This window comes from Bubalus kerabau, chromosome X (genome assembly GCF_029407905.1).
Source record: "Bubalus kerabau isolate K-KA32 ecotype Philippines breed swamp buffalo chromosome X, PCC_UOA_SB_1v2, whole genome shotgun sequence".
NCBI classification, from domain to species: domain Eukaryota; kingdom Metazoa; phylum Chordata; class Mammalia; order Artiodactyla; family Bovidae; genus Bubalus; species Bubalus kerabau.
In genome coordinates this window covers 5,069,310-5,089,036 of record NC_073647.1, presented here as the reverse complement: position 1 = coordinate 5,089,036, position 19,727 = coordinate 5,069,310, and the positions used below count along the sequence as shown (strand labels likewise).

At 50.5% G+C, this 19,727-nt stretch overlaps 1 protein-coding gene across 2 annotated transcripts in view; it reads right to left on the bottom strand.

The window, feature by feature from the left end:
* LONRF3 (LON peptidase N-terminal domain and ring finger 3) overlaps positions 1 to 11,988 on the bottom strand; it is a 36,161-nt gene extending 24,173 nt beyond the window's left edge. Inside the window, exons 1-4 of one of the 2 annotated variants that reach the window (XM_055565644.1) lie at positions 10,985 to 11,988; positions 8,129 to 8,247; positions 4,472 to 4,594; positions 213 to 368 (exon numbers count right to left, since the gene is read on the bottom strand). In XM_055565644.1, coding sequence (XP_055421619.1) covers positions 213 to 368; positions 4,472 to 4,594; positions 8,129 to 8,247; positions 10,985 to 11,801 — 1,215 coding nt within the window. In that variant the 5' untranslated portion in view covers positions 11,802 to 11,988. The remainder of the gene's footprint in view (positions 1 to 212; positions 369 to 4,471; positions 4,595 to 8,128; positions 8,248 to 10,984) is intronic. The other variant, XM_055565645.1, reaches the window with a different exon arrangement.
* Positions 11,989 to 19,727: the final 7,739 nt, after the last annotated feature.

Genomic DNA, 19,727 nt, shown 5'->3' with positions numbered 1-19,727 from the left:
AATTGAACATAATAAATCATCAACCTGGGCCCCTGCCTGAAATCCAGTTTTATCTTTAAATAGCCTTTCAGCAAAGAAGACAGCCACTAGCAACTCTATTTCTTCTTTCTCAGGAACCAAACAAAGTAGGAGGGTGAGGGCTCACTCTCCATGTTTGCCCACAAAACAGCCAAACGAAGCGTCAGGAGCGAGCTGGGTGAGTGGAGTTTTACCTGTGACAACTTTGGTAGATTATGGATGGTGCCTTCAGTAGCCAATGACTCTACGTGTTCCTTTAATCTAGGGTGAGGTGCCAACAGCTTCAGTATATCGGGAGAATGTTGCTGAGAGGCCCCCGGGAATGATGGTGTAAAGAAACTAAGGAGAAGCTGGGACATAAAACAGAAGACTTCACTACTTAAGTTTCTACAGGTGCTTGGGTGAAGGGCAGGGGTGGGAGGGCAGGAAGGGACAAAGGGTACAGCTTGTGGGGCCAAACCCCAGGGAGGAAGCCTTGGACCAAAGACCCCAACACAGCGGGGCAGGGATCCTCCTTCGGCTCATCAGAATCACCTGGGAAGTTTATGAGAATTCCAGGTTCGAAGTCCCCATGCCTGGCTCCCCTGGGTCTGAAGTGTGGCCAGGAATCTGAATTTTGAAAAGGCATTACAGATCTGCCTTTGTCTCCCTAGCCAGTTACCACCACTCCGCTGCTACCCTTCCACAGAAAGATCTGCAGGGGGATTTCAAAACCTGTCTAGGAGGAAAGAGGCCGGGGAGAAGGCAGGAGCCCAACATCAGCTGGGGGACCTGGAGTCGTCATGTCCGAGATGCCCCCCTGGGTAGAAGGCAACAAATGTCACCAAGGTTCCTCTGTATTTCTTCCCTCCCTGTCTGCCTGTCCTGCCTCTCCTCCCCGACCATCAGCCCTGGATCTTGAATCCCTTCAGCAGTGATGTGTTAGTAAAAGCAGAGCCAAGTCTTCTTCCCTCTTCTCCCAGCCTCTCTTCCTACTTTCTAGCCTTCACTTTCCAGAGAATGTCAAGTCACTTCAATGACTGGGGTGGAGGTGGGGGGCGGCAGGCTGGTCTAGTCTATGGTTGGCTTCCTTTGCAACTGGATAAGCTGGGGATGGGGGTGGGGAAGATACAAGATCCAGAAGGGAGTGGGAGTCAAAGATGCGTGATCTGGTGGAGGCTGCCCCATCAACTGCCCGCATCCTTGCTTCAGTTCTCTCCTGTGAAAGTGCCAATTATCTGTATACATAGGTATTTTTGTATGTAACACATAACCCAGGAAGGCAGGTCACTTGCTTCTAAAATATATTCACATGTTTTCTGCTGAGACCAACTAAAGGGTGCCCCACCCCTTCCTCTAGGTAACAGGGAATCTGACCGAAACTAGGATCAAAGTCTCTCCAGTTTGATTTCTTTCCTTACTGGGCCCCAGCAGTTCCTCATGATGTTTCTTCTGATGCCAGCACTTTCCACGTGGCTAAGCCCTGCTCATCCTTCAAGCCTCAGCTCCAGGTCTCCCTTCTTCTCTTCCTCCAGTCTCCCTGATCTCTCCCATCCTTCCGTGTTCTCAACTGCACCAGAAGATAGTGCCTTACCCTCCCCAGTCTGGTATTAGCCTCAAATTGCATCACAAATGTAAGTCTTGCTCTCTACAGATGCTCTGTTTCTGGAGGGCACACGACTAATGTCCAGTAAATACTCATCACACTAGATGGAACTGAGTTAAGACACTAGCCATCCTGGGGCCCAGAGAGATGCCTAGGGTTCAGGCCCAAAGTCCCCAGATGACAGATATCTCTGTTTCCTTCCAATTCTAAGTTGGTGTAGGAATGAGATGGGAGGTTCTCACACTGACCAGGGCTGTAAATGCCAGCTTTCAGAGACTCCTCCTTTACTGGAGCCAATCTTGGCTCTCAGGGGCCTCTGAGTGACCCACCAGGAACCACCTCTGAAGCACTCCCCCTGGAATTCTCCCCCAGAGAGCAGTAGCAAGCCATAGGGAAACCCCCAGGTACAAGGATACAAGGGCAGAGTGTGGTGGGAGGGGAAGAGACGCAGAGAAGGAAGCTCGAAGGAAACTAGGCAAAGGAACAGCAGCACTGAGCTTCCTCCTCCGCCACCTAAGACCTCATGGAAGGCCTTCCCAGTGGCTTTGGAAAACAAAAGTTGGGGTCAACTCTCAGTGAAAATGAGCATTCCACATACTAATGGAAGTCAACTTCACTTCAGCGTCAGCCTTGAAAAGGCCCAAGTGGGTCAAGAAGTCCAAAAAGAATCTGAGGTAAAGACAAACATTAAAAAGAAACCCAGGCCTGTAAGTGACAAGGGCAGCTAATTCATGCCAAGTAAACCTGGACCGTCTCTGTCACATCTTTATCCCTGGAAAGGGGGACAATCCAGCAAACAAGCACAGAGGTCCTCAGCGTTCTTAACTAAGTGCCATGTCCTCACCTCACTCCGTCGAAATTCGCCTCTAAATTCTCACCTTAGCTTCAGAACTCTGGAACACTCATCACAGGCAGATGTTCGATTGTATTATCTGGCATTTATATTACATTATAGAACCAGTGCAAGAGTGTAAGGTCCTGGAGGCCTGAGACTGTGGCTTATGCCTCTTTGGGTCTCCAGAGCTTAGCACAGTTCTTGCCCCATCCCATTAAGGCAGCTGTGGAAATGACACTGCATGCATGCTTACATGCTAAGTTGTTTCAGTCGTGTCCAACTCTTCTTGATCCCATGGGCTGTAGCCTGTCAGGCTCCTCTGTCCATAGGATTCCCCAGGCAAGAATACTGGAGTGGGTTGCCATTTTCTCCTCCAGGGAATCTTCCCAACCCAGGGATCGAACCTGCATCTCCTGCATTGGCAGGCGGATTCTTTACCACTCAGCCACCTGGGAAATGATACTAGGTGGTCTATAAAGTGGGTGGGAAAGAGGATCAACCCAAACGATGACACCAAGAGCCTCTCAGGCCAACTGGGAAATGGACAAATGAGAGTAAAGAAATCACTCTCTCCCAGCTCCACACCTGCCTCTGTTGGCCTTTGCACACTCTGTTCTTCTAACCACCTTTCTGCATACGTCCCAGAGCTGGATAACCCCACTGCTCCTCTCCCCCAGTCTCAGCAGTGGGTGCTGAGACTCCTGACTCAGCCTCCCGGGCCAGTAGGATAGTGGAGCAGCTCACAAGGCAGACTCTGGAAGCAGGAGGAGTCGGGTTTGGTTGCTCTTCCACCGATCATTAGGTTCATGACCTCAGGAAAGGCACCAAGCCTCAGCTTCCTCATCTGTTTCATCTGTAACATGGGGATAAATGATAGTACCTACTCTCATAGGGGCGTTGTGGGGATTTAATTATAGCTTCCCTATAAAGTCCACAGAACAGTGCCGGGTGCACAAGAAATGCTCAATAAATGCTAGCCATTATTACTATTATTACTCACACTGTGGACTACAGTTAAGATTTGGGGAAGGGTCCACAGCTTGGAGCAATTCTCTGCCACCAGCCAACAGCTGCTTAGCTCCCACTAACCAGCCCAAAGTAACTTCCCAGAACCTCCAGTGCTCAGCTGCCCCTAGTTCAATGATTTTGCTGAAGATTCCTTTCTGGAGCCTTCAAAAACCAGTCCTGTCTCTTGCTCCCTTTCTTCATCCACTGCTCTGCCAAAGCACCCTGGGACAGAGGCACCTAGGGCACAGTGGTGAACAGGGGGTGGGGCACAAGCATAGCAGAAGTCCCCACTATCAACATCCCATTGCCAGGCCAACGAGCCAGACACTGAGAAAGCACACTGCAGAACAATAAGCAACAAAGTCTACGAATTGAGGATGCTTGAGCATTCACTAATGTGCCTAGTATCTCATGCAGTTAAAAAAAAAATAACAACCACATCCTCCAGTGACTCAAGAGTTGGGATGACTGGATTATAGTGTAATGGTCCCCAACTTATATCACATATGTGTTTCATTTCTAGCAAAGAAGCTGAAGGTTGGAGTTCTGCATATGGCAAGGCAGATGGGACCCAACACCCCTTGTGAGGAGCTGGCCACCCTGTGTGGCTGGTGAAGCTGTGACTCAGCCCAAGGAAAGTTCTAAAACTGCCTCACACCCGGGATCTCTGGCCAACAGCCGGAGTCTCCTCCATGGGCCTCCATCTCCATGTTAACTTATTTGGTTTTATTTTTTTTGTTTGTATTCTTACTGACCACCCAGACCCTGAGTCAAAGAAGCAAGCACATTCCTCACAGGCTCCTACAGAAATGTAGGAACTGCTCAATCTGATTGTACATGCCAAAAGGATGGTGTTTCTGGGTCATCAACTGGCACCTGTGTCTTGCTCCTGTCCCCTTAACCCAGGAAACCATCCACTCTGGACCCCCAACCCTAGGGAGGACAGTTCCCTCACTCCCTGCCCTGGAGAGGACAGAGGGCTGGAAGCCCATTGGGCAGCTGGACCTGACATCATCTCAACTCACCCTTTGGGCTTCAGCTCTTGCTCTTTTGTTCCTTCCGTCGAGGGATACACAATATAGAAACTCTCTTAGTGCTTCCTCCACCTTGCCAAGGGTGGCTAAGGCTTGTGCTTTTCTGAAGTGTGCCTGGAAGAAAACATGAACATTCAGTCCCATTCTTCTCCACCTCTTGACATTGCTATCATTCATAACATCAGCTAAATTACTTCCTGGGTGTTCACTGTCATGTGAGGGCTTTAAAAGGACTATGTTATCCACAGCCTTATTGTGTAAGCCAGGGCTCTCCAACCCCTAGGCCACTGTACTGGTACCAGTCTGTGGCCTGTTAGGAACTGGGCCACACATTAGGAGGTAAGTGGCAGGCGAGCAAGCAAAGCTTCATCCATATTTACAGACGCTCCCCATCACTTGCATTTCTGCCTGAGCTCCTTCTCCTGTCAGATCAGTGACAGCATAATAAATGTAGTGCACTTGAACCATTCCCAAACCATCTCCCCCCACACCCCCCAACATCTGTGGAAAATTTGTCTTCCATGAAACCAGTCCCTGGTGCCAAATAGGTTGGGGACTGCTGGTGTAGGCAATTGTTCTGAAGCCCATTTTCAAGAAAATAAAACTAAGACCCAGAAAAGTGACTTGCCTGAAGTAACCTGGCTGGAAAATTGTGGAATCAGATTGACAGCTTGGGAATGACTGATATAGAAGACCAGATTCACAACCACTGTGCCATACTACCACCACCCCTGACCCCTTGCCCCACCATTGTATTGGAGGAGGCATCAGATGTAGCAAGAACTCCTATCTGAGGTCACACTAACCAGCTTTCAGGACCTGCCTGGATGGGCCTTCCTGTTAACCAGTCTGTCAAGCAGAGACCTAGTCCATGTTACTGGCTGAGTGACCACCCACACTCAGTGATCACTTATTAGAAGAGGCCCAAGTGAGCCAAGGCATGTGACCTCTCTAAGACTTTGAAGGCAGCTCGTGGCAAAGCTGGAACTAGCACTGGGAGCTTCCCCACCAAGCCCTTCCGAACGCTAACCAGGGGCTGCACAAATGCTTTTGCTCCAGTGGACTCAGCTCATGTCTGCTCCCTCACCACATCTTGAAATCGTATAAGAAATTTTAGTGTTTCTCGGAGTCCAAGTCAAACTGCCCTGGGGGAGAACCCTTAAAGGGTAGGAGAGGAGCATCCTGGGGAAGATGGGGGAGAAAGAAGAGAAGTGAGAAGAGGGTTGTCTTCTCTCCATGCCTGGCAGCTTGGCTTAGAGGCTGCCCCTCAGTGGCCTGCTCCCCAGGCCTTTGCCTACACGCTGACCCCGAGTCTACCTTAGGGAAGGCAACAATCCAGGTTGTGGCTGCTGGGCACTCTAATACATGGACCTCCCCTTCGGACATGCCTCTGTGGGCCCTGGTGCCTCCTGGTTTGGGCCTGGCTTACAGGAGCCAGCCAGAATCTGCCTTCTTGAGCAGTGGTCCCTGCTCCCAGCCTCTTGGGGGCCTCTCCCCGAATTGTGCCCTCCCCCTCCTTCTGGAGCTGGATGCTCCCAGCAGTGCTTGCCAGGGCCCTCTGGAGAAAGGCCTGCCTGACATTTCAAGGTGGCTAGAGGGTGTTAAGTGCTGGGAGACTGGCAGTTTTGGGGATCTGACCAATCACACCAAGTAGCAACCCATATACTCCACCTGCTCAGGGCAGCCGCTCAGTTGTCGCACTTGCAGGAGAGTTCCAGCCCTGGCTGGGTGGCTGGAATAGGGATGAATGAAGTGAACACCTCTCACAGGAGCGTTGCATACAGAAATGGTGGGAAATCCATAAACTGGGGTGTGAGGTGGCTTTGAATCAGAAGCATCAGTTCCAGTCTTCCTTCAATTCCCAAGTCCATAAAGTTCTATCATCACTGCCTCTCTGCTTAACCCAGCACTTAGGGAAAATGAACTTCTGTTTAATATTTTCACCAACTCTTTCTTCACTGGGGAAGTCACTTTTCCCATTTCATCCTAAATGGTCCACTGCTTACTTAGCCCTGTTTCCCACTGCACTATTGAGGTCCCTGCCCCGATATGGTTTAGAATGGGAGCAAAAACAGTTACAAGAGATGTCCTCTTACCCCCAGGTAGCTCACTGGCCTGCACTGCTACAAGGCCTGAAATACTCCCAGTGAAGTTCCTCTGGGTTAAGACATTGGTGAGTTTGAATAAACCGTAAATGTGTTCCTTGGGAAAGAGGATATACTAATCTATCATCACTCATGAAAACTTTCTCATGAAAGAGTATGAGATTCACTCTGACATTAATGACCCCAGTATGCAGCTCCCCAGTGTTTTATGTGAAGTTCCCCAAATCCAAAAAAAAGGCTGATAATCCATCATTTTCATAAGCTTGACATCAAATGTCATTAGGTGGCAAATCTTGATCTAAAACGATATGTGTTACAGTCTTCTTCCCACTTAGTGTGAATTTTCATGTAATATGCTGCAGAAATATTATTGTGTTTGACTATGGGGCACTGTCCAGAGCTGATACCTGGTCTTAGTGAAATTGGAAACATTCTGGATTCTGAACATATCCAGCCCTATGGGATTCAGATAAGGGATTATGGACTTGGCCTTGGATGAAGTGGGTTTCAGAGGACATCATCCTGGGACATCATCCTGGGGCTGCGTAGAGAGAGCACTACACTAAGACCCAATGTTGCGGTTCACAGAACAGACTCTTGGTCAAGCTGACCTGGAACCAGCACTGCCCCCCTGCAAGGTGATTAGGGCAGAGAGCAAGATCTATGTTTTGCAAACAAGGACACCTAGGGTTCTGAGAGTGAAGTGACTTCCCCATGGTCACTCAGCTTGCAGGTATAGAGTCCAGGCTCAAATCTAATCTTCTAAACCAACTATAGACATGTGGCTGAAGGCTAGTCCTGAGGGAGGCCGGACAGAGATGCAGGAAGTGACATTGTGCATCCTGGCATCTTGAGAGAGGTTGAACCTGTCTTTCTCCCCTCCGCACTCCCACCCCACACCCTCATGTATCCTACATGTTTAGGGAAAGCAGCAGGCTGACTGACTACATTAAGGACTTAAGATGGCAGAACCAAACTGCAATGTTTCTCTTCCCCTCCTCTCTCTACTGTCATGGGAAAATAATGGTGATGATGCTGATGTTGGCAAATACATACAATGCTATATGCCAGGCATTGTTCTAAGTATCTGCCTGCATTAGCTCATGTAGTCCTCACAACAGGTAGTCTCCCCATGTTAAGTAGATGCTTTGAATATCCTCATTTTATAGGTGAGGAGATGAGGCACAAGGAGGTTAAGCTAATTTGGCCAAGGCCACACAGCTAGTAAAAGTAGCAGGGCTAGGACAGAAACTCGGGCAGTCTGGCTCCCAAGTTCTAGTTCTAAAGAATCACAAATTCCAGGCTGCTTTGCAAGTCATCAGTCTAAGATCAAATTGGGACAGAACTCAGCTCTCTTGCAGACCCCTAAGTCAACCTTTGTCAAGGGACTCCCCCCACCAGCTCCTATGAAGAGCCTTTCCCCTGCTCTGAGTGTGCTCTAGTGCCCCTACCCACCGCTTCCCCCCCACCCCCAGTGGCAGTCCTCCCTGCCAATTCCTGTCCTCACTACAATTCCTTTCCATCCTTCTCATCCCACACTCACCTTAAACCCCATGGGGCGGAGCTTACATGCTATTTCGGCATCATGCAATGCGTCCTCATGAGACTCCAAGGTGAAATAAATTTGAGACCGGTTGCTGTAAAGCAAATGGTCATTTGGAGCTGCCAAAATGAGAGGAAAAAAAACCTTGAGCAAAATGGCAAGTTATCTAGGACTTCTCTAGTAAAGATCCAAAAGTGTAAACTTAATCTCCAGCCCTAGTATTGCCCTGCCTACCATACTCCCAGTCACTCTGGGTCTGAGCTTTCCCAACTGTAAAGAAGTCATTATCCCCCCTCTCTCAGCAGTTCCTTAGAGGGCCTGTGGGGTCAGTAGTGATTAGCAGTTCTGACACAGAGCAAGTTCTGGCGCCCTGCTTCATGGCTGTGGCTAGGAACTGGCAGCCTAGCTTCTGAGTGAGGTATTGCCCACAAGGAAACAGGCCAGGGAAGAGGGAGAAGGTGGTGGCTGGATGTGATCCCCATTCTTGCCACCAGGAAGACAAGTCCAAGTTAGTCTTATCAGCAACATCTTTGTCTACAAACCCCAACACATATGAAGTTTCTCTTAAGAAAACAGAAATGCATTTGCAAGGCTCCATCATATCATTACAGATGGGCAGATATGAATGGGCTGGAACAAGGCTTCTGGGAATAAAGTGAGGTTGGCTCTCATCAATACTCTAAATTGGTAGACCCAGGGCTGGAAAGGCCTTTAGAGATCATCTGGTTCAAGCAACCCAATCTTCAAGGAAAATCAAGTTTGAGAGGTGAAGGCATCTGCTCAAAGCCTAGCTAGCTGGTCAGAGTCATTGCTACCTTGACAGACTTTGAATCTGGGGTAAGAGACAGGTTCCTTTTTTCCTGAAGTACAGTATAGCACTTAGAATAATAGAAAGAGAGACTGGCCACTTTCTAGCACAATGATACTCTTTGTTGGGGAGGCCCCTTTCCTCTTTGAAGGGTGAAGAGGTCTTCACATTTTCACCCCGGATTCTCTGGGGGTCCAAGGATGAACCCCCAGGGAAAAGTGATGACAGTAACCAAGACAGAGGAGGAAGAGGGAAAGGAAGGGCTTTCCTGGCTTTTAAGGGGCAGCTGGGGCTTTCCTTGTGGCTCAGCTGGTAAAGAATCGGCCAGCAATGCGGGAGACCTGGGTTCGATCAGGAATGGAACCTTCCTTTGAGATCTGGGCTTCAGCAGGCTCTACCTGGCTCCTTCATACTGCCCTGCTCTTCCCTAGAAACTGGGCTCCAGCTTCTGCTATGGGAACAGGCTTTGTTGTTGTTTTCCCCCAGGAGTGTGCAGAGGGTTTGCGTGGGTGCCCATTACTTGCTCTTAAGACATCAGTTAAGAGTTTACAGCCTCCTCTGTTCATTTCCTGCAGCACAAGCCAGCCTGGTGGCAGCTGACAAGGTGCTCTGCTTGGGCACATGGGTCGGGGGTTGGGGGGTGTCAGTGTTCCCCAGTCCACCTTCATTCTTCCCCCTCCCCCATTACCTGTTGCAAGCTCGGGTGAAGATTCAACACGTGGAGACTGCAGCCCACCCCTCCTCCACCGTCCAAGCAGGGCTCAGGGCACCCTCGGATCCCAGAACCCTGTCTGCCCAACCCTGTCGCCTTCTCCCTGGCACGCCTCGCCAGACACCGCGCCCCACCGCTGAGCTCCTGGCAGCCGGCCCGAGCTGGGCAATACCCGTCGCTCGTCGCTGGGCGGCCACTTCCTGGGTCCAGACGTGGGGGGTTGGGGTAGTCGTTCCCTAAGGGAACTCAGGCGCCCTAGTGCGGCCAGCGGCGTGGGGCTGCCCACTTTGCCCTTGAGGCCGCAGAGCCCACCCACCCATCCTCAGGCGGCACGAAAAAGCTGGGCAGAGGCGGTCCCCTTGGCAGCCAGTCCAGTGTCCTCAGGGATCCCTGAGCTGTCGCCCGGCCCGTCGCCCTCTGGGTTGGAGGGCTAGGGTTCGAAGCGAGGGCTCAGGCTGAGGGCAGGCGGCGCTGGAGGGGGGACGGGGAGGGCATCTATTTCAGCCGAGGATCGTGTGATAGGAAGCGGTGACAATGAGTCACAGGGCAGCGGGGCGCGAGAGCTCCTGCCCGCCCCCCCCCCGCCCCCCGCCGCCCGCACACGCTCCAGGGATGGTTTCCGAGGCGAGCGTGGCCCACTTCGGTTACCTCAGCCGTTACACAATCCCGCCCGCCCGCGCGGAGGAGGGGCCGCCCGGCCCGGGCCGCTCGCGGCCCTTATGCAACCAGTGCTCTCCTGACCTAATTCCACGCCGGACCCACCCCACCGGGAGCCGCGGCCCCGGAAGGGACAACTCCCGGCCGGCAGGGCGGCCCCGGACCGGGAGGGAGCGGCAGACACAGGCGCCGACAGAACATCCCCGGCAGTCTGGAGCGCAGGGGCCCCGGCGCGCCAGTGGGAAGGGTGCGAAGTTCACCTCCCGGTTTGCAAGGTGTGGGCAGGTGTAAGAGGGGCTGGGGCACGCAGAGGGAGAAGGAGAAGGCGAGCCCGAGAAACAGAGACGGTGACACCAACCAAGAGCCAGAGTGACAAAGATGCGGAGAGAAAGGAAAAGACAGAGGAAATAGAGTGACACAAAGAGAAGCAGGGACTGAGACACGCAGGAACACACGAGCTAACAGGAGACATAAGACAAAGAGCAGGGAGACATACAGAGACCCAGAAAAAGGGCAGACACAGAGAAAAAGTCGGAGAGGGAACTCCAGAGTTCCCTGCCCCCACTCCAGTCGCGGTCCATCCCACGGTCTGCGCGCCCTCCTCCGCCGGAGTCACCCTCAGCTCCCCTCCCGGATCCAGCCCCCGCCCGCCCCGGCCCCGGCGGTACGGTGGGCTCACCCAGCCTAACTGCCTCGTTGTACTTCAGCAGGGCCGCCTCCACCTGGCGCTCGCGGTACAGCCGGTTGCCCTCGTGCCGGAGTTGCGACGCCCGAGCTGGGCCCGGGAACAACTTGCCAAGGAGGCCACTGAGCACCACGTTGACCCGCAGCGGCGGCGGCGCCTGCTGCCCAGCCCGCCGGGTCCCGCGCGCCCGCCCGGTGGTCACCATCAACGCGGAGAGTTTGACGCCGCAGAGCGCACAGCGCCGATCGGCTGCCCGCCCGCGTTCCAGGCACAGTTTACAAAAGGTGTGGCCGCAGGACAAGGACACGGGGTCTGAGAGAAATCCATGGCACTTCCGGCACTTGAAGCCGTCCCACACCTCGGTGGCCTCGGCGGCTGTCACCGCCCCTGCTTCTTCCGCCGCCAGAGCACAGCTCCTAGCGCGGCTCTCGTCTGGGGGCTCCGGCGCCGGCTCCTCGGCTTGCGGGACGTTCTCGGCCAGGCAGCGCACCAGCTGCTCCAGCTGCTCGGCCACCAACTGCTGCCGCTCGGAGAGCTGTCGGTACACCTCGAGGGCTTCCCGGAGGCGCCCCCCAGACGCCAGGGCGTCGGCCTGCGTGAGCAGGACTTTGCACTCCGGCGTCGAGGCCCTCGGAGGCTGCTCCTGCTCTGGCGGCCGAGTCGGTAGAGGTGCGGGGCCTTCTGCAGCCGCCTCCGGGTGGGGGCCCATGTCTCTGCGGGCCGCTGATGCCGCCGGTTCCTCCAGCTCTAAGTTGTTGCTGCCGAGCTCGGCGGGCAAGCTCAGCATCTGTCCAGTCTGAAATGAATCCATAGGGAGAGGGACACGCGTGGAGAAGAGGCGTCTAGGGGCCGGGGACGCAGAGCTGGGAGCGGCGGCTGGAGGGAATCGGGGCTGCCACCGCCGCCGCTCTGCCGCGCGCCGGTCCCTGCCGCGCCTCCGCGAGCTCCATGCCGGCCGCCCCGCGCCGCCTAATAACTGTCTTGTCTCAGCAAAGTGTTATATAAAACGGCACCACGTGATGCGCCGCCTCGCCGCTCATTGGCCGGCGGCGGGGCGATTGTTACAAAACCAGACAGTTTTGTAACAGTGTTGCGCTTGCTTCTTTTGGCTTCGCTTTTCTTGGCTTCTTTTTGCGGTTGTTTGTGTTTACACTCTGTATTATTTCTCCCCTCGCGATGTGGTTCCTTTTTGGAAAAGTGAAGAAGAAGAAGAAGAAACAAACAAAAAAAAGCACCAGTGTCTACTCTTGGGCTTCTCCGTCTCCAAACCCTACTCCATCCCACCTCCAAACCCGTCAGCAAACAGGTCTCTGCCAGCCGCTCACTAACTGCCCCCTCCCCGCTCCAGAGGCCGGTACCTCGAGAAGCACAGTCCTCCAGGTCTTTAGGTTCTTAAGAGGTTTGCGCTCCCAGGGGCGACAGCGGCTGTCTGCGAAGGGAAGCACCTTGGGAGTGTTCAGGGCAGCCCTTCACCTGGGTCCCTGCCCCAGCTCCTCTCATGCGGGGTCCCTGGCCACCTTCCCCAGGGAATCCCCCAAAGGTAGTAAGTGTGGTTATCCGAGGGCGCTTGGTCTCCTGTGCTGCGAGTGACTCCGAGCAGCGGGCCCTGCGGGCTCAGCACTTTGGCTGCGCTCGCAGAGCGGAAAGAACAAGCGGAGAAGATGCGCTAGCCGGCCCGGACCGGGAGGAGGCCCCCCGCGCGCCCTGCTTCTTCACCTCTTTCCCCTCCAGCGATGGAACCTGAGCCTGGGTCGGCGGCCGGCGCCCAGGCCCTGGGGGCCACCGGCCGGATGGGCGCGGCAGCGAGCACAAGGCCTGCTGGGTCAGTGGGTATTCTGGGGGCGTGGGAGAACCGCGAGGGGAAGACAGGAACCCAGAGCGCGGCTCAGGAGAAAGTCTGCGAGTCCCGGCGCGCTCCAGCGGCCGGCTCAGCTGCCTCCAGGTCCGCTGCTCCAGAACGGAGAGTTCTGACACTGGCACGTCACAGTGGGGTGGGGTGGGGGTGGGGGGACAGGGGGCTGCGCACAGCCTAAGTCCTTGGCTTACTGTGTCGAGGGTGCCCCGCTTACTTGCAGAAGGCCAGAGTGAACCGCCCACACTGTGTCTCCCTCCCGCCCCCACACTTCGGAAGGGAGCCAAAAGCACAAATAAGCAGACAGGCTCAGAGACTTAAAGCAATAACGCACTTCCCCTGGGGTCCCGCTACACCGAGCAGGGAGGTGGGGGTCTGGGCTCACCTCTGGCTCAATGGGCCTCGGGAGTCATCGTGCCCTGGATATTGCCTGGAGCGGTGCCTGGGGAAGAGTGCTGTCCCATAGGCCTGAGGACATACAATGGGCTTCTGCTATGGCCGTTTCTGAGCTGAATGACCTTGGGTAAGTGATGTAAGACTCTGAGAGGCAACGTTTTGGCTTCTGAACCAATGTCAAGAATGACAGGTTATGTTGCGGAGCTGAGAACCACAGGATCCATCCAGGCTATGTCTGTTTCCACTCTTTAATCCCCCTTGAGTCAACCCCAAGGTCCCAGAGAACAGGTACTGTGCAGCAATCCTTAGAGTCTCTCTCTGAGACAGTTCAGGGGGAGAGGGTCAAAGGGGAGAAGGGACACGGGCACATAGCAGGAGGGGACCAAGAAAAGAAACTGAGGAACTCAGGATATAGCCAAGAAGGCACACATAGGAAAACTTGGCTAGCAGCCCTGGCTTTGTCATAACTTGATGTGAGACTTTGGGCCAGTCCTCCCACAAGGTCTTACCTTGACAAGATCTTGGTCCTAATGACCAAGTTCCCCTTGGACCTTGAGTGCCTTCTATCCTAAGACTAGATGTCATGATACCCAACTCAACTAATTAAGTACAAAAGACTAGTCCAGATGCTATAGGAGGTGGTGGCTTGGACAAGGGGGTGAAGTCAGCAGTACTGGTGGAAGGGCAGGTGATTAGATGGCTGTCCTCTTTTTCAAGGTCAGGCTTGAGCCAGATTTTGAAGCTAGGGAAGTCAGGGGACTGGCCAGAAGGCAGAGGAGAGGGCTGTGCCAGGCAATTGGGGAGAATCTGGGGCTCCTCTTGACTTGCTGTCTAAGAGGAGCTCCTTTTATCTTTCAGTTTCCCCTGTTATTCAATGGGGTCCATCTTAGTCTGTTCAGGCTGCTATTACACAATGTCATAGACTGGGTGGTTTACAAACAAAAGAAGATATTTCTTATAGAGAAATTCATTTCTGGAGGCTGGGAAGTCCAAGATCAAAGTGCTGGCAGATCCACTGTCTGGTAAGAATCATCGTCCTGACTCAAGCCAGTTGTCTTTTTGCTAACTTCACATGGTGGAAAGGGCAAGGATCTCTGTGAGGTCTTTTCTAAGTGCACGAATCACATTCATGAGGGCTCTACCCTCATGACCTAATCACCTCTCAAAGGCTGCATCTCTAAATACCATCACATGGGGGATTATGTTTCAACATATGAATTCAGGTGGAGGACACAGTCTGTAGCAGGATTCCCAGTATTAATTATCTGCCTGCCTCTTCTGGCACCTGTGAGGTGGGATAGTCTGAGGTGGGGCAGGTAGAGATTCATATGGAAGGGCCATGAGATGGATAATAATGAAAACCTCTTAATTCAAGAATTATATCCCTTTGACAAGTTTTAAAACTAGATATTGGTTATCCAAAATTGTCTTCCAGATGCAGATTTGGGATGTGCTTTGTTCCCTGGACCACCTTGACAAGTCAGCATCCCCTGAGTTGGCTTCCCTCCCTTACCTGTCATGGGTGGAGAGACAAGGAGAAGGCCAAGTCAGGCAGGCCTGCAGACTTGGAATAGAGATGCTCTCATTAGGTAGCCCCTCTGGGCAGCTGTGGGTGCCCATGGCTAACCATAAAGTTAGGATTGTTCAAACTACAGGGAGCAATGGTGCAAAAGGCAGAACCATCCACTCACCAGACTCCATGAGAGTTTTACATTGTATTTTCAAATCAAGACTGCCTGCAGGATGACACCAAATGGGTTTCTATTAAACACTGGAAAACGTTACCACAATGCTTCTCTTTCCTTCTTTGTTTAAACAATTCCACTGATATTCATTGGTGAACCAACTTAAACAAATCTACTCAAAACTTCTTCTCCTCTGCCCTTAATAATTGAAGTTCCTAGAACTTGATGAAGCTAAGGAGAGAGGAGAAATGGATGACTCTTTTTCAGAGGCAAATATTCTCTTTAGAGGGCTGGGTCCTTCAAACTTCCAATTTTTTTTTTTTTTTTGCCAGGATCCCCTCCTAGCTAAGGTTAACTAGGAAAAAGCCCACGAATTGATCTGTCCCTTCTTTTCAGCTGACTCACAGCAAGTTTCCCACCTGAGCTCTGAGGATCCTCTCTGGGGCCTAGAGGAGAGAGCAGGCAGGGCTTGACTCCAGCTCCCCTCAACTGGGGCAACTGGGCATTCACCAGTTTCACCTAGTGAGCTTCGGGGATGATTTCATTGAAGAAAGGCTTTCCCTTCCTTAAAATTAAAAAGTTAAAACGTTGACAATTTTCACCTCTTTTAACAAATTTGTTGAGCATCTTCTCTGAACCAGGCACTTGGCTCCCAGGTCTTCCCTTACATATGGTAGCACAGCTTTCCCCAGGCTGGCTAGGGGGCAAGGACTGGCCTCATGTCCTTCATCTCCTCCTCAGGGAACAACATGGAAACAGATTGTACTGAACATTGCAGTGGACATTCTGGCCCTAGATAGCAGTGAGCAGAGGGACAAGAGGAAACCCAGCTGGTCTATGTCACACCTTTGCCCTGGATTGTTCACAGAGAGGGTGGGCAGTCCTACACTTGGGGTTAACAGTCCTACACTTGGGAAGGACGGGTAACAGCTCTGGAAGGGAAGAATCCAGTCCTAGCCAGGGAGCTGCAGTGAGGAATGAGCAACCCCCGCCCTGCACCCCCTCCCCACACACACACACACTAGGGGTGGAAGCTTGGCCAAAGCATTTACTTGTTCTTTAGTTGAGTTTCTCATTTTATAAACTGGGAGTGATCCATCAATGACATAGTTCTTACAGGAAAAAAAAAATAAGGCATGGTGGACATTAAAGACATTGACACGAAAAAGGCTGCCCCTGGCTAACCACAGTAGTGAAAAAAATCCAGAGCTGAAAGAAACTTATATATCAGTCCTGGTTTCTCAAGTGAGGGACTGAGGGCTAGAGAAGGCAGGCGACTTGTTGCAGGTCACAATGGGAGTTTGTGACAGTGCCAAGATTGGAAGCTAGGGCTCTTGCCTCTTTGTTTAAAGTTCTTTCCATGTGACCAGAAAGCTTCCAAAGGACACAGAACACCTCCCAAATAAATAAGAAATGATTTCAGATTTCCGAATTACAAGATCTGCCATTCAACAAATATTTATTGAAGAGGTACTAGGTGCTAACGGAGCTGGCATTTTGGGGGGTCAAGAAGAGAAGGGCAGGACACTGTTTTTATCCTCTGATAGCTAACTGAGGAAATAAGAGGCAAAGATTTGAAACAGTTAAGTAAAAATAACAAGCAGTATGTGAGAAGTGCCAAAATTGGGAGAACAGGGAGTCCAAGGGGGAGCTTGAAACAGAACGCAATGTCTCCCATGTCATAGCAAAGGTTCATTTAAGCTGAGTTGAGAGGATTTAAACAGAAAGGTTAAAGACCACCCCACTGCTCAACTCAGGGGGGTTCCCTTCATACTGGGGGCCACTTGGCCAGGAGAACAGAGAAGAAATCCAAGTAAGCCAGGTTGGTCAAGGCCCAGGAATTTGTATTTTTAAAGCCCACCCATGTGATTATGCTCAGCCGGGAAGTTCACCCGTGTAAAGGATAATGCAGAATAAATTGGATAAGGGTACACCGATCCTCTCCCTAGCTCATCCACAGCTTCTCTGGGGTAGGCACCAATAACTCTTGTCTACACTTTACTGAAGGGAAACCTGAGGGTCCAGGGACTTTCAATGACGTGTTCAAGGTCATTCAGTAAGTAGGGGGCACTCAGTTTCCTGACAATCAATAGAAACAGGAAGACCACAATATACCGTCCCAAGGAAGATTTTGCTTCATTTCTCTGCAAGACAAGTTGGACCCTCTTAGTTAACCAGAGAGTTCATGGCCCAGAGTACAAAAAGGAGAAAGTCTCTGGAGCTGCCAGGTGTGCGGGATAGAGCCCAGGGTGAGGCCAGTTGCTGGGAGTTGGGAGTTCTAACTTTGCTGTGTGACTCAACCCAAGCCACTTCCCCTCTCTCTTTGTCCTTCACCTATTAATAACGATGCCCCACGTCACTGTTGGGATAGCTACCAGTGATGGAAAATGCACAGCGAGCTTTGTCCTGATGTGATTCCTGGGATCCACAGCCATCTGCTGACTGTTGTGAGTAAAATATGTGCTGGCTGCCTTCAGAGTAGAGGTATTTTCTTCCCCCAAAGAGAGAAGGCTAGAGGCCTGAAGCCGGACTCTGCCTCTTTGGGGGCACTGACCAATGTGAGGCTCTGGAGATCTTGGTAGAGAGCAGTCTAGTGTCAGGAGGAAAAAGAAAGAAAAGGGAGGTTATCTGGAGGGAAAGCAGCAAGCATTCATCAGAAGGAAAATATCAGAAGCCTTGGGCAGGACTGGGAAATGGTTAAAATTAAGGCTTGGATCTTCTTTTATACATTGTGGTAAAATATACAAAATGCAAAATTGACCATTTTAGTTATTTTTAGGCATACAGTTCAGTATTAAGTTCATTCATATCCTTATGCAACCATTGCCACCACCCATCTCCAGAACATTTTTTTCATTTTGCAAAGCCAGAACTCTGTCCCCATTAAATAACCATCCCATTCCCCACTCCCTCCAGCCCTGGCAACCACCATTTGACTTTCTGTTTCTGTGAATTTGACAACTCTCAGTATCTCAAATAAGCGGAATCCTGTGGTATTTGTCCTTTTGGGACTGGCTTATTTCACTTAGTATAATGACCTCATTGTTTATTCATGTTGTAGCATGTGTCAAAATTTTCTTTCTTTTAAAGGCCAAAAAATAATCTGTTGTATGTATATTCATTTATCCATCAGTGGACACTTGGATTATTTCCACATTTTGACTGTTGTAAATAATACTGCTATGAACACAAGTATCAAATATCTCTTCCAGACCCTGCTTTTACTTCCTTTGGATATATACCTAGAAGTGGAATTGCTGTATGTACAGTAATTCTATTTTTAATGTTTTTGAGGATCCACTATACTATTTTCCACAGTGGCTCCTACCAGCAATGCATAAGGGTTCCAATTGCTCCATACCTTGCCAACATTTGTTATTTTCTGTTGTTTTCTTTTTTATAATAGCCACCCTAGGGGGTGTGAGGTGGCATAGCATTGCAATTTTGATTTGCGTTTACCTAGTGATTAGTGGGAGAAGGCAATGGCAACCCACTCCAGTACTCTTGCCTGGAAAATCCCATGGTGGAGGAGCCTGGTAGGCTGCAGTCCATGGGGCCGCTAAGAGTCGGACACGACTGAGCGACTTCATAGAGAAGGAAACAGCAACCCACTCCAGTATTCTTGCCTGGAGAATCACAGGGATGGGGAAGCCTGGTGGGCAGCTGTCTAAGGGGTCGCACAGAGTCAGACATGACTGAAGTGACTTAGCAGCCGCAGCAGCAGCAGTGATTAGTGATTTGAGCATCTTTCCATGTGCTTATTGGCCATTTGTATATCTTCTTAGAAGACATGTCTATTAAGTTTTTTCCTATTTTAAAATAAGATTGTATGTGGCTGAATGAAATTTTGCCATTTGCAACAATGTGGATGGAATTAGAGGGTATTGTGATAAGTGAAATAAGTCAGACAGAGAAAAATGAGTACTGTATGATCTCACTTATATGTGGAATCTAAAAAATACCAACTAGTGAATATAACCAAAAAAAGCAGATTCACAGATATAAACCAGTGGATACCAGTGGGGAAAGGGAAAGGAGGAAGGGCAACATAGGAGTAGGGGATTAAGGGGCACAAACTATTAGGTATAAAATAAGCTACAAGGACATATATAATACAACATAGGGAATATAGCCAATATTTTATAATAACTATAAATGAAGAATAATTTGTAAAAATTGTGAATCACTGTATTGTACATCTGTAACATATAATGTATATCAACTATATCTCAATTTAAAAAAAGAATGGAAAAAACTGGGTTGTTTGTTGTTTTGTTGTTGAGTTTTAAGTGTTTTCTGTGTATTCTGGATATTAACCCCCTCTCAAATATGTGATTTGTAAATATTTTCTCCCATTCCATGGGCTGCTTCTCACTCTGTTGATAGTGTCCTTATCTGAAACTTTGGCAGAACTGAGCGATGATTAGAACCAGGATTTGGATCATGAACTCAAAGTTTCTGGATTCAAAATCTGGCTATTTGATATTGGGAAAGCTAATTAACCTCTTTGAGCTTGCCTTACTTTTTTCATCTGAAAAATGGGAATAATGTTTATAATAGCACCTAGCTTGCTATTGGATTAGCCAGAAAGTTCATTTGAGTTTTTCTGTAAAAACCTGGATGAACTTTCTGGCCAACCTACTATAATGAGGAATAAATGTGATCACATCTAAAATCTCACCACAGAATCTAGCCTAGATTAGCTGCTCAATAAATGGTAACCTTTATTAGTATTGGGCATAGTAAGGGACCAGGATGATGTAATTGAAATCTGATATTAGTTATTATAAAATGGGTGAGTAGG